The following is a 15,365-nucleotide window of genomic DNA, read 5'->3' as shown; positions in this document are numbered from 1 at the left end:
TTTATATTTATTTGATGATATTGATAGCTTGATAGCTAATATTTTCGGATATTTTCTCATTTGTTCATCTTAATAACCTTGAGGGAGCTTCACCATTATTATACTCTTTCTTGAAGGTAAGGAAACTTTCTGAATAGGAGTTAAAATACTGCTAAAGTCATACAGCTGGGCAGCCCAGGAGGCTCAGCGGTTTAGTGCCACCTTCAGCCCAGGGCCTGATCCTGGAGACCTGGGATCAAGTCCCGCATTGGGCTCCTTCATGGAGCCTGCTTCTCCCTCTGCCTGTGTTTCTGCCTCTCTCTCTCTCTCTCTCTCTCTCTGTCTCTCATGAATAAATAAATAAAATCTTAAAAAAACCAAACCTTCCTTTAAAAAAAAATTCTCCCCCTTCTCTAGTTAATGACAGGTGCAGGTTGTTTTTAAATATGACTATATTTTACAGAACTTGGGCTGATGCCTGTAATTAGGTCACAACTATTGTCAAGTTAACAGTTCAGATCGTACCTATTTTGTTTAAGCAAACCTCTGTGTCTTTGGACACCTATCATTTTATAAAAGCTGTTGGTACGTAATCAAGCACAAAGATTGATTGATAAATAGGAGCATGATACTATGATAAATCAAGGCTACCTTGGCCTTAATTAATAGGAAACTTCCACTTGAAGATATGAAAGTAAATATGATCCTATTTAATAAAGAAAGGAATGACTATGTTAGGTTAATTGCTAGTCCAGACCTCCACCTTGATTTTAAAGATGGTTGAACTGAAGTCTAGGAAAAGATAAATGTCTTGCCCTAGTTGGTTAATATCAGTGCTAGCTCAAAACCAAGAGCTCTGTCCCCAAATTAGAGGGAATCTTTCCACTCTACCAAGCTAAATTTGTTAATATTCAATCCCTGTTTGGCCCCATTAACCCAAGTTGTCATGAGTATATATGCACATAACATATTTTGAGTCTGTAGTCACGCTGAATCACTTATTTCATATTTATAATTTTCTGATAATATTAGTTAATACATACTATACTGAGCGAAATAGTAAGCACTGGAGTTCCTGGATGCTCTAGTTTTCTCCATTAATTTTGTGTGATTTGACAACTGCAAGTTTATTCTAGATATGTGAAGAATTCACACTGACATTTTTAATATAACAGTTATTATGAGGAGAAATGGAAAGTACAGAGGGGATGTTACCAAAAGGGACTAGTTAGTGCTGACCTCACGGCAACTTTGGGATGTCTGTACAGATATTGATGGACAAAAACTGCTTAAATATGGCATAGCATGCTTATTTATACTTAATCAATAATTAAAGAGGCTATAGGAAGTCTGCGAGAAAAACCAAGCTGCAGACCTTTGCCATAACATATGCTATTATTTTATAGATTTCTAGAAGTAGCAATCTTCACCTGAAAAACTTCCAAGTTTATTCATGCAGAGATTTTGGAATTGACATCTTGGAAAGTGATGCAAATACTTCAGTTACTGACAGCTTATTACTTGGCCATTTTGCCCACAAGGTAAGTGCCTTAGTGTAGTTGTTTTAGGCTGTCCATCAAAACAGAATGTGCTAGGTTCCCTGGTGATCCAAGATATGTAATTTTCATAGCATTCTTCAGTGAATCTTGTGTTTAATTGGTAAAAGTTGGGAGAGCTTTATATTTGTAGCAGTGGTGATATGATAAAATTCAAATATACACAAGGTTTCAATATAATGAGTCCATATAAATTATAAAAGTCATGAGTAGCTTGAAGAATTCTTACTTGATTGCTACTTAGCATCATTTTCATACCAATTCAATAATAAACCTAATAATTTTAGGCTAATTTAACCTCATAAGGATTATGGAATGGCATAACTTCACATTTTCTCTTTGTATTATGGTTTGCCAAGTTTCGACATCAACATTTTGTCCATTGGATCCTTATTCTATTTAGGGTGACCCCCAAAGGAGTAGCATATACTTACATTGTATACAGGGTTTCTTAGAGGATTCCCTAATATTTGCCTAAGTGTGGGTTTCTACATGATAAACAACAGACTATAGATAACTTCTCTGCTATTGCATGGCCAGGGTTCCAAAATGTAGATGAGGTAAAAAAAAATTTCCCAGATGTAGAACTAGGACTACTGGTTCCCCTTAAGGGAAGTCCATGACTGCCATTGGTCTCAGTAGGCTTCAGATCTGTAATGGGTTCCCTAAGTTCTTGTTCTTGAAGGAGTTACATGCATATTCATTTCACATTGTCATAATAATCATAGATGGAAGAGATCTATAGTATTTCTGGAAACCAACAAAAGAGCATTCTCTTCAGTTTGTTCCTCAATACTTGGACGAATTGAAATTTAAATAATGATTGCCCTTTGTACTTCCTTTGGAGGTTATTTTATAGGTATAGGTATAAATATCAAGATTAAAAAAATAATTTTCTTGGGGCACCTAGGTGGCTCAGTCAAGCATCTGTCTTCATCTTGGGTCACGATCCTGGGGTCTTGGGATGGAGCCCCATATCTGGCTCTCCACTTAGCACAGAGCCTGCTTCTCCCTCTCCCTCTGCCTGCCAGTCTCCCTGCTTGTGTTCTCTCTCTCTGTCAAATAAATAAATAAAGTCTTTTAAAAAATAATAAAAAATAATAATTTTCTTACTAGGCTTCATTTTTCCTATCTTTAATCCTCAAATTTAGTTATATCTTTTTTGAACCATCCTTTTCAGGAGGGAAATACCTGCCCATTTTTCCTTTTCTCTGAAAGGATTACCACCTTGAAAGATGAATCTTCTTTTTAGATTGAAGGATTTTCAAGAAAGGATGGAACCTAGATTTAGATTCCATGATACTGATAGATCAAAGGCTCTTAACTTCCTCAGAAATAACCTTAGAGAAGATGCCAAAAACAAAATGAGTCACTAACTGTCCTAGTAAATTAATGTCACAACATCTTAATTGATAGTAAATGGACACTGTAATTAATGGGAGAGTGACACAAATTAAGATATAAATTATGACAAAAGGGTGCTTATCATGAGATAATGAAAAAATAATCCCCCTTCTGGGGTGTGATTCACCATGAATGCAATGTGGCCAAATGAAGATCTCTTCTCCTTAGGAAAGTGCAGGTCAAAAGTCCCTGAATAGGAGATGTTAAAAGGTTTGTTCTAGGAAAGATCTAGAGCCTCGTTAGGCATCCAATCATTAAAAACATGGAATTTTAGAGCTACCTACTCCCTGAGAGTTGATCTAGTTAGAACTCCTGAATTAACAGGTAAAGAGATGGAAGGTTTGGGAACTCTAATGGTAGCCCAAGATCTATGCTTAATATTATGGATCTAGGACCATGGCATATCCTGCCACATGTGGCTGAATACTCTTCCAGTTGCACATGGAAAATAGCTTTGACAACGAGCATTGCCTAATCCAATATTTTCCAAAGTGCTTTTCATGGAAGGCGAGTCCCAAGAGGAGTTCTGAGGAAAGCAAGATTCTTAGGTTAATTACATTTAGGATATGCTGTTATAGTACCTCCATTCCCTGAAATGCATACTGCATATTCACCCTCTAAAGGCTCTGTGAAGTTGTAAGGTCAAAAACAAAAAAGAAAAAAAAAAACATCTATGAATCTCTATTTAATGCAAGATTGCTCAGATTTATTTGGGAATCACTTTATTGTCACATGAAATTGTGTCAGTTGTTAAAAGAAAAAAGGATGACCGACCATCTGTGGTTATAGAACTCGGAATTTAGCTTCTGTCTGTCATGCCTGCCAGTCCTCTAGGAAATAAGATTTTCAGAGACTGTGGCCTATCCTTTCTTAGACCTTCCACCCACACATAATTGGTGACACGCAATTACCAGGGAGTCCTGTCCTAAAACAAACACTAGTTAATTGGACAACTTTTCATTAAAAAGGATTTTTCTCTTTTAAGAATATTTGTGTAGGGGATCCCTGGGTGGCGCAGCGGTTTGGCGCCTGCCTTTGGCCCAGGGCGCGATCCTGGAGACCCGGGATCGAATCCCACGTCGGGCTCCCGGTGCATGGAGCCTGCTTCTCTCTCTGCCTGTGTCTTTGCCTCTCTCTCTCTCTCTCTCTCTCTCTGTGTGTGTGACTATCATAAATAAAAAAAAAAAAAAAAAAAAAAGAATATTTGTGTATATGTTGGTACCCTCTCACTCAACATTACCTTTATATTGTTATATTGAGGTTGGTGGTATAACTTTCAGGGAGGATGGCTTTAATATACCAGAAAAAGAGATGCCTTCTATCACTATGTACCCCAGTCTGGCTGGTCTGTGGTTTATACCTTGTTGTCCTTAAGTCCTATTTCATTAGCATCTCCTTTCACTCTCAGAAATGTCCTGATTTGGATGTGAATTGTGGTCACCCTACTTTGGGAAGTATCTGTGGGACGGTTGCCTTCTTATTGTTACTGAAATTCATTTGAGCAGATAATAATACTTTAACATACATCTTATTCAGACAGATGCTGATGGATGGCTTAATTCTTCTTACTCTTTCTTGGCGGGGGAGGGGGGTTACTTCCTATTTTCTCTTGTGGATTTATCTTCTTAATTTAGACCTTTCATCCTTTTGTTTCTCTAAGTTCTGTTGTACGGTCTGTTGTTTTCTCAATGCACTTGCTCTCCCTGGGCAAAATCTCATTTTCTCTAGTGGCTTCAATTATCCACATGCTGATGTTTCCCATATATTTGCATTTATTTTTACCATCTTACTTTGTACTCTGAGTTGGCAATCTATTTTCTTTCTTTCTTTCTTTCTTTCTTTCTTTCTTTCTTTCTTTCTTTCTTTCTTTCTTTCTTTCTTTCTTTCTTTCTATCTCTTTCTTTCTTTCCCACTTTTCAAACTTGATCTGTCTTGCATTGAAGAATATCTTTTCTATATTTACTTATTTGAAAGTTACTCATTTTGTTATGATTATGTTAGTTATTGGACTTAAATTTTCAACATGCCCTCTCGTCTTAATGAAGGCTACATTACAATAGCCCTGTTAAACTTTACCTAAGCAATGCAAGGAACTGAAACTCCTTAACTTCTTTCTTTCCTCTCATCTTGTATGTTACTTTTCTGTCTTGCTCGTTCCACTTCTTAAAACAAATGTCTTATGGAAATAGAATGTTTATGGAGAAAAGTGCACCAATCACAAGTGAAGAGCTCAATAGATTTTTATAAAGCAAAACCCATGTACATACCACCCAGGTCAAGAAATAGAACATTACTCATTCCTTTGAAGTCCCTTCATACCTCCTCCCACCACAACCCCCCTCCCTAGCTCCACCAGCCAAAGTGGAACCATTACTCAGACCTCTATAGACATAGATTAATTTGAAGTCTGTTTTTGAACTTTATATAGATGGAATCATAGAGTAGTAATTCTTTTGTGCCAGGTTTTTTGGCACAACATTATGTTTGTGAGATTCATTCATGTTTTTATATATTTTTTATATGTTACGATAATTTGTTCTTCCAATCGTTATATAGTATTTCACTTCAGGACTATACCACAGTTTTTTTTTAAAGGCATGTTGCTATTGATGGACATTTGAAGATTTTTAGTTTTGGGCTACTAACAATAATGACATCATGAACATTCTTTCCTGTGTCGCATGGTGTTCATGTGCATGTACTTTTGTTGAATATATGCCATATTATAAAATTGCTGGGTCAGAGGATATCCCTTCAGCTTTAGTGAATAGTGTCAAAAAACAGTTCCAAGGGTTTACAAGTGCACCAGCAGTTTTGGAGAAGGGGTTCACAGCTGTCTCCCTAGTATTGGAACTTTTATTTCTGATTCACACATTTTCCTTCTTTCTGGTTTAATACCTCATTTTTATTAGATTGTAGCCAATAGTAACCTTCTGAACAAAGTGGAGGTCTATGGAAGGTAAATGTTTGGAGCTACCAACAGAACCCTCCCCCCGCCCCCCGCCCTTATTCATAGGTTGTCGGTTATGGAAGAAGAGGTTGAAGTTCATTTTGCCTTGACACTTTGAAGGCAAATGCTCCATTGTCTTCTAGATTCTAGCACTGAGGTTGACTAGTTTAATATACTGTGACCTAGGTCTAGTTTGTAACATTTTAGATCTTCTTCTTCGGAAATTTTTAGAATCTTGTCCCTGGTATTCTGCAGTTTTAAGATGATGTCCCTCTTGTAGCTTTTTGTTCTAACAACTATGTTAGGCACCACATGGGACTTTGCAATTTAGAAAATCTCTCCCTTCTGAGAAGTTTTCTTCAGATATTTCTTTAATAATTCTTCATGTTTCTCTCTCTCTCTCTCTCTTTCTTTCTTTTTAAAATTATTATTATTTGGGTGTTGGGCCTCCTTGATTGCTTTTCTACTTAATGTTGTCTCTGATTTGTCAACTGTCTTTTTATTCTGTTTTCAGGGGTACTTCCTCATTCTTTTTAAATTAAGTTGATTATTTCTGCTCTCTCATTCTTTTTAAATTAAATTGATTATTTCTGCTCTCTCATTTTTGTTTTTTGTTTTTTTTCTTTTCTGAAAAATCTCTTTTGGGGCTTCTTGTTTCATGGATATAATATACTTATTTCCTTGAGGTTTTTAATAATAGTGGTGAACTGTTCTTCTGATTTGTATACTGGCTTTGTTGCCACTGGTTTGCTTTTTTTTCTTTCTTTTCAGCACTGTCTTTCATGGTGGAGGCCCCTGACAAATTTTTGGTGATTCTCAGGCATACAATTATTTTTAAGAGTAGAAGAGTAAAAAACACTAACAACTTGATTAGATGGAGTTTATTGAAGAGATTTTGTGGAAAATACTAGAAGCAGTTTTTGTTTCTTTTTAGATTTTCTAATTTTTATTTTTTATATTAACATCCAGTAAAACTGTTTTTTTTTTTTGATGTACTGTTCTATGATTTTAAGCATATCTGTAGATTAGTGTAACCACCACCACCACCACCACCATAATGAAGACACAAAACAGTTGGTTCAACTCAAAATTACCTGCCTCAAGCTCCATCTTTGTAGCCACATCCTCCTCTCAAGTCTAGCCTCAAGGGAGTTCTAATCAATTTTCTGTCACTATAGCTTTATCTTTTGAATAATCATCTAAACAGAATCAGATAGCATGCAACCTTTTGAGCCTGGCTTCTTTCACTCTCAAATGTCTTTGGGATTTGCCTAACTTGTAAGAAGCAGTATTTTATTCTTTATTATTGCTGGGTAGTATCCCACTATATGGATGTACCACTGTCTGTTTATTCCATTCATTTAAGACATTTGAGTTGTTTCCAGATTTGATGATTATAAATGGAACTGTCATAGTCATTTGTGTAAGGTTTTTGTATGAACGTAAGTTGTCATTTCTCAAAGGTAGATACCTAGGATTTGAATTGCTACGTCCTATGATAAGAGTTTATTTAACTTGATAAGAAACTGCCAACCTGTTTTCCACAGTTGCTGTGGCCACTATGGAAATTATCAGCACTTGATATCATCACTATTTTTTATTTAATCATTCTCATTCGTGTATAGTGCATCCTATTGTGATCTTTTGTCATATTTGTGATTTGTAAATATTTTCTTCCACTCTCTAGGTTGTCTTTTTATTCTCTTATTTTTATTTGTGCATTACAAATTTTATTTCATGTGGTCAGTTCCCTTCTTTTTTTTTTTCTTTCTAAATTACAGGGAAGCCTGTGTATGTCAGCTGGGATCAAAACTCCCAAAAGATGGGAACTGATAATATCTAACACAACCTTTGTTAATTTTGATCTTACTGACTGCGTGTCCATCAGGACCTGTTCGGGCTGTTCCCGGGGACAGGGTAAGTTGTTTGAAGAGAGAAGACAGAAGATAAAAAGGCCAACATTCAAGTAAATGTGATATACAGTGGTAAAACCTTTGTGATTCATCATTTCTTTCGGTTATAAGATTGCATCAGTAGAAACTGCTCCTCTGATCTCCTAAAAGAATTCCCAGAGGAGACTAGGTGCTCCCAATGTGACTCTTGTAGCTCCCCTTTCTTTCCCTGTGATGGCATCTGTCTACTCCATCTTTTTTTTCTTTTAAATATTTTATTTATTTATTCATAAGAGACACAGAGAGAGAGAAGCAGAGACAAAGGCAGAGGGAGAAGCAGGCTCCATGCAGGGAGCCCGACATGGGACCCGATCCCGGGTCCCCAGGATCACTCCTCAGGCCGAAGGCGGCACTAAACCGCTGGGCCACCCAGGCTGCCCTGTCTACTCCATCTTTATGGTGCTGCTGGACTCTGAGCTTCATAAAGGCAGAGACCATGTATCTCCTGCTCAGAGGTTTAGCATTAGTACCCAGCAGCTTGGTGCATACTAGGCAGTTCATTGATTGAATAAGTGGAGTTGGGTGGATAGACATATGGATATAAACTAACACACATGCAATCTTTCCTAAAAGAGCCAGAATTCAGTACTTTATGTTTACAACAGCCCAAGGCTTGTTGTATACACAGAGAAAACTGTAGGAATTCTCGTTCACTTGTTAACCACATCTCTGAGGTGGTGAGAAATACCTTGGAGGACTCATGGGCCAAAGTGAAAAGAAGCAGAGAGCAATCTAGTTGATTTGATCATTGTAAACAACCAAACCAAGTAATTCAAGTAAATATGCTCTTGTGGTTTGAATCACCAATTTAGATAATTGTTTGTTTTTTTAATTAAATGAATAATCAGCAAGTCTCCGCTTTACTTTTTTTCTGTTTAGGCAGAGTCAAAAATTGTTTTTATTTGGGTGGCATCTGAGTTTGAGATTGTAGAAATAATAATAGGAATAAAAAATGCCTTATGGCATTCACTTCAGATTACAATACCTCAGTTCTTTAAAAGCTTCGCTGTTTCATAGCATTTGTAAGACACTGAAGAAAAGCATATGACTCCTTATGACCTTGTATCTCTTCTCACCAGATGATCTGGCCTGAGCTCTTTTATTTGTTTAAGAACTGTCCATTCTAAGTTCTGTCTGAGGAACTGGTGTGTACAAAGATGAAAAACACATAATTCTTCTCTTCCAAGAGTTCTTGATCTAGGCATAAAAATATTAAGCTAGTCACTGTAGTAAGTGACATGAGTACAATCCTAAGCAAAGTCAGTGAAGGGAGCAAGATAAGGGTCAGGCAATATTTTATAGAGATGGCTCTTGAGCAGGGTTTTGAAAGATGAGCAGGAATTCACAAGGGGGCAAATGGCAGAGAAAAGCTTGTAGGAATTAGAAACAGCATATGCAAACATTGAAATTCTAGTAGGGCTGAATGGTAGAGCTGTTGGTGGTTGTGGTATTAGATGAAATATGGAAATTGTAAGAGGTAGAATCCTGGAGTCTTGAAGTGCATGACTTAATTCACTTCGTGGACTCTGTTGGGATGTGGAATGAAAACATTGGGGCCACTAATTATTGATATCTTATTCTTTTTATTTCCCTTTTGGTATATTTTATAATGCACATAATGCAGAAATATTGTAGCATATGTACTGAGGCATGTAGACTCAGTGTTTGCATTTTAATGACAGGGGCGTGGAGTTTAGAAGGCCCCTGCAGCTGAATCAGCAGCAGTACCAATGAGTCACATGGAAGTGGGGTCAGGGAAAGACTGCAAAAAGTGTATCCCTACTGCTAATACTGCTACTGTTAGTATTTGCCCATATGGTTGATTGAATGTTGCTTTTGAAAGAAAATGTTTAAAATGTGAGCCTCATAAGAGATAGGGTTAGGCTCCCTATGAAGAACTAGAGCAGAAAGACTGAAAGACTGAACCACAACACCTTTACAGTTAGTAAGTAGTAATTTAGTGTTCTGCATCTGTATTTCTCATTGTATAGTTTCTCACCCTTGGCACTATTGGTATTTTAGGCTGGATAATGTTTGGTTGTGGAGACTGTCCTGTGCAGTGAAGATGTTTAACAGTATCCCTACCTCTACCCACCAGATGCCAGTAGCACTGCCATTCACCCAGCTGTAGCAGCCAAAAATGATTCTGAACAGTACCAGATGTCCCCTAGAGGACAAAACCACCGTTGTTGAGAATCACTACCCTTAGAATATAGGCTACATGAAGGCAATGCCAGTCCTGCCCTTATTTCCCTCTATGTCTCTAGCTCATACCACAGAGCCTGTCATACAACAGACACTCATGATTTTTTTTCTTGAATAAATAAGTGAGTGAATTGTAACTGTATAAATATGCACTTTCAAGTACTAAAAGCATCCCAGTGAATTTAGCGGTCATTTGTTATAATCGTCCTTTGTGCCATGTGTTAACAGTCTTTCTTTTTTCTAATTTATAGGTGGATTTACTGTGAAGACCAACCAGCTAAAATTTATAAACTCTCCAAACTTAGTAGCATTTCCATTTCCTCATGCAGCAATTTTGGAAGACTTGGATGGGTCTCTGTCTGGGAGAAATAGAAGTCATATTCTTGCTTCTATGGAAACCCTTTCAGCTTCTTGTTTGGTCAATTTAAGCTTCAGTCAGATTGTTCCTGGCAGTGTCTGTGGGGAAGATGTTATCTTTCATCATATGTCTATTGGTTTGTAAGTTGACTTAACCATACTTTTCAGCTTCCCAGTGAGCATCCATATATTGTTCAGGCTGTTGAGGTTTATAGAAAGGAAACTGTTTTCCAGATTCTATTAGAAGTATTGAGTTCTATAAAAATGATATTGGAATACTTTTGACAGCTGTCAAGTCAAAGTCTATGGTCATTTTAGGCTGACTCAAATGGCAGCTAACTAACTTTCAATATCAGTGGACCAGGTCACATAGCCCATGACCTCTTATTGACATTTTGAGCTAACAGCTTCTTCTTGAAAAGACTTGCAACCAATGGAGAATTTGAAAAGTATTTAAATTTGAAGTATTATTTAAAAATTCCAATAATGTCCATTCTCATTTATATACATGTACTCTCCCCAACCTCTTTTTAAGTGTTCAGTATGCTCTGGGGAAGCAATTGCTAATGCCTTCCCATTACTTGCAAAGTTGCTCCACTCCAGTTCATTTTCCTTGTTAATTTCATGAACTATTGGATTCGTACAATACATTTCCTATTAATATTGGAGCAAGGACTCCGTGGTTTTGCTAGTCAAACTACCATTAAGTCAGCAGCTAGGCTGTTTATAATGCATAATAGGATTGCTTCTGCCCTCTTTAATTTCCAGGTAATGATTGCTGAGTGTCTAGGGTTCTATCTTTTACCTATTTCAAATGCATTGCATATATTTAGCCACACTTCTTTCCTTCCATTGTTTTAAGTGTCCTGACTGCATGAATATTAAGCCAAGTGATTCAGCTAGACTATGTTGGCATCTTATTTAAACAGGTAAATTCCACAGTAGGTCAATGTGATCAGGATTACTAAAATGCTAAGTATGCGTTTTGATTGCACATGAAATCAGTATCCTGACATTCTTTTTTCAAAACCTCAGCAGTACGTTGCTAGCATTGACTAGTCTGAAAGCTTTCCCCTTTTGCTTTCTTGACTGTTTATTATTCTATCAAATGTTAATGGGCCTAATTCTAGTGAGCAAAATAGCAATGTAGAAAGAGATTTTCATTTCTAATCATTTCGATTGTGCACAGCATACTTTCTGTTTTCATTCTCAGGGATGCATCCGAGTATTACTTCTATTTTAGTGATTTTACCAAAGATGTTTTTAATGGGTGTTTGAGACTTATATAAGTTATTTATCTCTTAAATACATTTTTTTTTCAAATGGAAAATTAAAATAGATTTGTGTAGTTAAAAAGAACATGAGAGGCTTGAGTATTTATTTCTCTGTATTCTTTATACTCCTTTTTTATGCTCTACTTTGAGACTTACTGGAGACGGTCTCTTAGAAAGGTACTTAGCAGGAGAGTAGAAGGTACAGGCTTCCAGTTATAGAATGAATAAGTCACAGGGATAAAAGGTACAGCACAAGGAAGGAAGCCAGTGGTATTCTAATTAGTGTTGTATGGTGGTACATGGGAACTAGACTCGTGGTGAATGTAACATAGAAAGTAATTGATTCACTATGTTATATATCTAAAACTAATATAACATTGTGCACCAACGTGACTTAATTAAAGACATTAAAAAAATTAAAAATGAAAGGTACTTAGCAATATGGTGTTAAAAGGTTGGGCAGATGTAATCTTGTCGAAGCATCCATTCTTGGAGGACTTTAGGACAGGATACGTGCCTTCATAGTAGGTTATGATCCCAGCACTCAGGGACCTACAAGGTAAAAATGATAATAGTCCTGATACAATATAATGAGTAGATTCAAAATTGTCCTACTAGGATAAAAGACTTATCTTGGTTGGTCTGGAATTTTCCTGGTTTTAAAATAGAAAATCTCATATCCCAGCCTTGAGGAAACTAGGATGGTTGGCCACCTTACCTACTCCCTATGCTTCTATTTTAAAAATTTCAGGTGGATCTAAGGTCTATGAATAAATGCCCAACTACCCGAAAATAATCCTCAGGGAAGTTTCAGCAGGCTCTCAATTATAAGTCTCTTGGCTCTACTGTCCTTACCTCTAGGTTAAGGTGACTAGATTCCATCATTTCTTGGACTTTGCTAGTCAAAGTGCATCAGCATTACCTGGGAGCTCTTTAGACATGGGACTTCTCAGACTCTATTGTGGACATCCTGAATGGGAATTTCTAGGTGATTTGTGTCAAAGTTTTAGAAGCACTGCTCTGAGGTCCTTATAACTTTATTTTTCTATGATCTATCTCTAGCTATTTGTGCTCAGTGACTTGATCTCTGTCCCAGAGCATTATAACCTCATTAGGAACATGTCAGAGCTAATGAGCAATTTGAATTCAGCATAGATACAAACTTTGCTGCATTTCATGGAGAAAGGATTAATTTGTTGTGCTATTTGCCCTGAAGCAAGCACCCTAAGAGTTGATTTACAAAGCTCTCACAGTCACGATCTTTTGGGGTTGCATGTTGATGGAGATCTGATATGGCACAAGCACCCTGCTGTCTTCCCTCTCAGCTCTTACCTCCCTCCCCCAGCACAGGTCCCCCAAGGGCAGGGTGTGAGGCCTCACAGAGCTGCATAAACAAGGCATCCATTCCCCCTTTGCTAACAACCAGTGGCTGGAGTGTGATTTCTTCCTGGGAAAGCCCCCTCTATGGTCCAATTTCACTGTAAGTTCTTTGTTTGACATTGGACACCTTCTGTTTCTGTCCCTCACTACCTTATTTAGGTCTGATTTGTTTCCATATTTGTGGCATTTCCTGTTTTATTGCTTCCTCTGATTCCAGCTATTACAGTTGGGTTGACTGAGACATATGTATATATTTAAGTTGGTAATAATATTTAATACTTAGGTAAAGAAAAATTCCCACCCTCCACAAAGCAGAGTCTAGTTTATGTTTTGTTAAAATGACAGTGTGCTTGATCTGCATAAATGCTGCTTATATTCTCTCACTTACCAATTGTAAAAACATTTTCTTTTTGTAGGAGCCACAGGTATTCTGGATAGTGATTTTGTTGTTGTTGTTGTTTTTAAAGATTTTATCCATTTATTCATAAGAGACACAGAGAGGCAGAGACATAGGCAGAGGGAGAAGCAGGCTCCCTATGGGGAAACCGATGCAGGACTTGATCCCAAGACCCTGGGATCATGACCTGAGCCAAAGGCAGATGCTCAACCACTAAGTCACCCAGGGGCCCCTCTGGATAGTGTGCTTTTTCCGGCTTCTTTCACAATAAGTCTCATTCTACCAACCTCATCCCTCCTGATAAGACAAGGGTGATGTTAGCCCTATTATGTAAGTCAGAACTTCATTTCAAATAAATATATCAGTGATCATTTTAATCCAGAGGTCCCATATGATGACATGCCTCATATACCTCATTGATTTATTGATTTCCCCCAAATTTAGATATTTTCTTCTGTATAGGGCTAATTACATGGAACACAGAAAATATTACCAAGAGTTTGTTGTGTGCTCCTTCTGTGTCTCCCTTGTAAGTTCTTCTCCCTGTCTCTTAAATGCTAATATTGGAGCAACTGGCTAGCTCAGTTGGTAGAGCATATAACTCGAACTCAGGGTTGTGAGTTCAAGCCCCACATTGGGTGCAGAGATTACTTGAAAAAATTAAATGCTAGTGTTCCTTAGGGCTCTGTGAAACACTTTCCTTGCTTTTTAAGTAACACTCTTCTCAGGTAATCTGAATTACCTTACCACTTCAGTTAATATACAGTGATGCTTCCAGATTTTTTTTCCTCTACTGTTGACCTCCAGACCTATTTATCCAATTGCCCTTAGGATCTGCACTGTCAATATCATAACCACTAGCCATATGTGGGTACTAAGCCTTAAAATGTGGCTAGTCCAGATTGAGATGTGCCATAAGTATAAATCATACTTCATGTTTCTAAGATGCTATAGGAAAAAATGACATATCTCAATAACTTGTTTATTTTATGCTGAAATAATAATATTTTGGATATATTGGGTTTAACATATTATTAAAATTAATTCCACTTATTTCATTTTACTTTTTTAATGTGGCTGCTATAAAATTTAAGATTATACCTGTGGCTGGCCTTCATGGCTTTGCATTATATTTCTACTGAGCAGCAATGCTTTCTACTAGAGTAAATAATAGTCATCTCAAACTTGACTTGTCAAAACTGAATTTATGCTCTTTATCCATAGACTGTTCCTCTCTGGGCATTGAGAATTTCTGGATGTTCAGGCAAATGCTTCAGTTTTCTAAACCAGAACCATAGGGTCACCTTTGACTCATTTTTTGCCTTATTTCCCACAAGCACTGCCTACCAAGTCCTGTTCATTCTCTCTTAAAAAAACAAAACAAAACAAAACAAAACAAAACAAAAACCCTTCTTGCATCTTTCTACTTCTTGCCCACTTCACCTCTCTAGTCCTCTCACCTGTAGGATCAAAATAGCCTCTTAGCTGGCTACCTTGCTGTGACCTTATCCTTGAAGTTAGTGAATGCAGATCTTGTCTCGCCATCTATTCATTCCCTTGCTTGGAAATTTTTAAGAGCTTCCAGTGCCTCCCTTAGAGAGTCCCACATTCTTATTGTCTCTCAGGCTCTTCATGACCTGCTTCTTGCTTATAATTGTAGACTCATCTCTCAATGCTCTGCCCTCCCCTCCCTGCAGCCCAGGCTTCGGCCATGCTCAACTATCTGTGCCTTTCAATTCATAAGGTTCAGTTTCCATGAACTCAGCATGAAGGTTATTTTTTTCAGGTAAGCTTCCCTGAGTTTCCTGTACAGGTTTTGGTAGCCCTGCTGTGTGCTGGCTCTCTATATTTGCTCTATCCAATACTCAAAGCTCCTGTACAGCTCTATAAATTGTCTATCTCTTGTAGAAC

General features: G+C 37.3%; 1 protein-coding gene across 1 annotated transcript in view; it reads left to right on the top strand.

Annotated features, from left to right (window-relative positions):
• PKHD1 (PKHD1 ciliary IPT domain containing fibrocystin/polyductin) overlaps positions 1-15,365 on the top strand; it is a 469,885-nt gene that overhangs the window by 222,104 nt on the left and 232,416 nt on the right. The window contains 3 exon segments of the mRNA XM_038554300.1: positions 1,386-1,520; positions 7,671-7,806; positions 10,298-10,544. Of these exon segments, the coding sequence (XP_038410228.1) occupies positions 1,386-1,520; positions 7,671-7,806; positions 10,298-10,544 (518 nt within the window).

Source organism: Canis lupus, chromosome 12, assembly GCF_011100685.1.
Source record: "Canis lupus familiaris isolate Mischka breed German Shepherd chromosome 12, alternate assembly UU_Cfam_GSD_1.0, whole genome shotgun sequence".
Lineage (NCBI taxonomy): Eukaryota > Metazoa > Chordata > Mammalia > Carnivora > Canidae > Canis > Canis lupus.
Note: the sequence above shows the minus strand (reverse complement) of the source record. Positions and strands in the feature narration are given on the sequence as shown.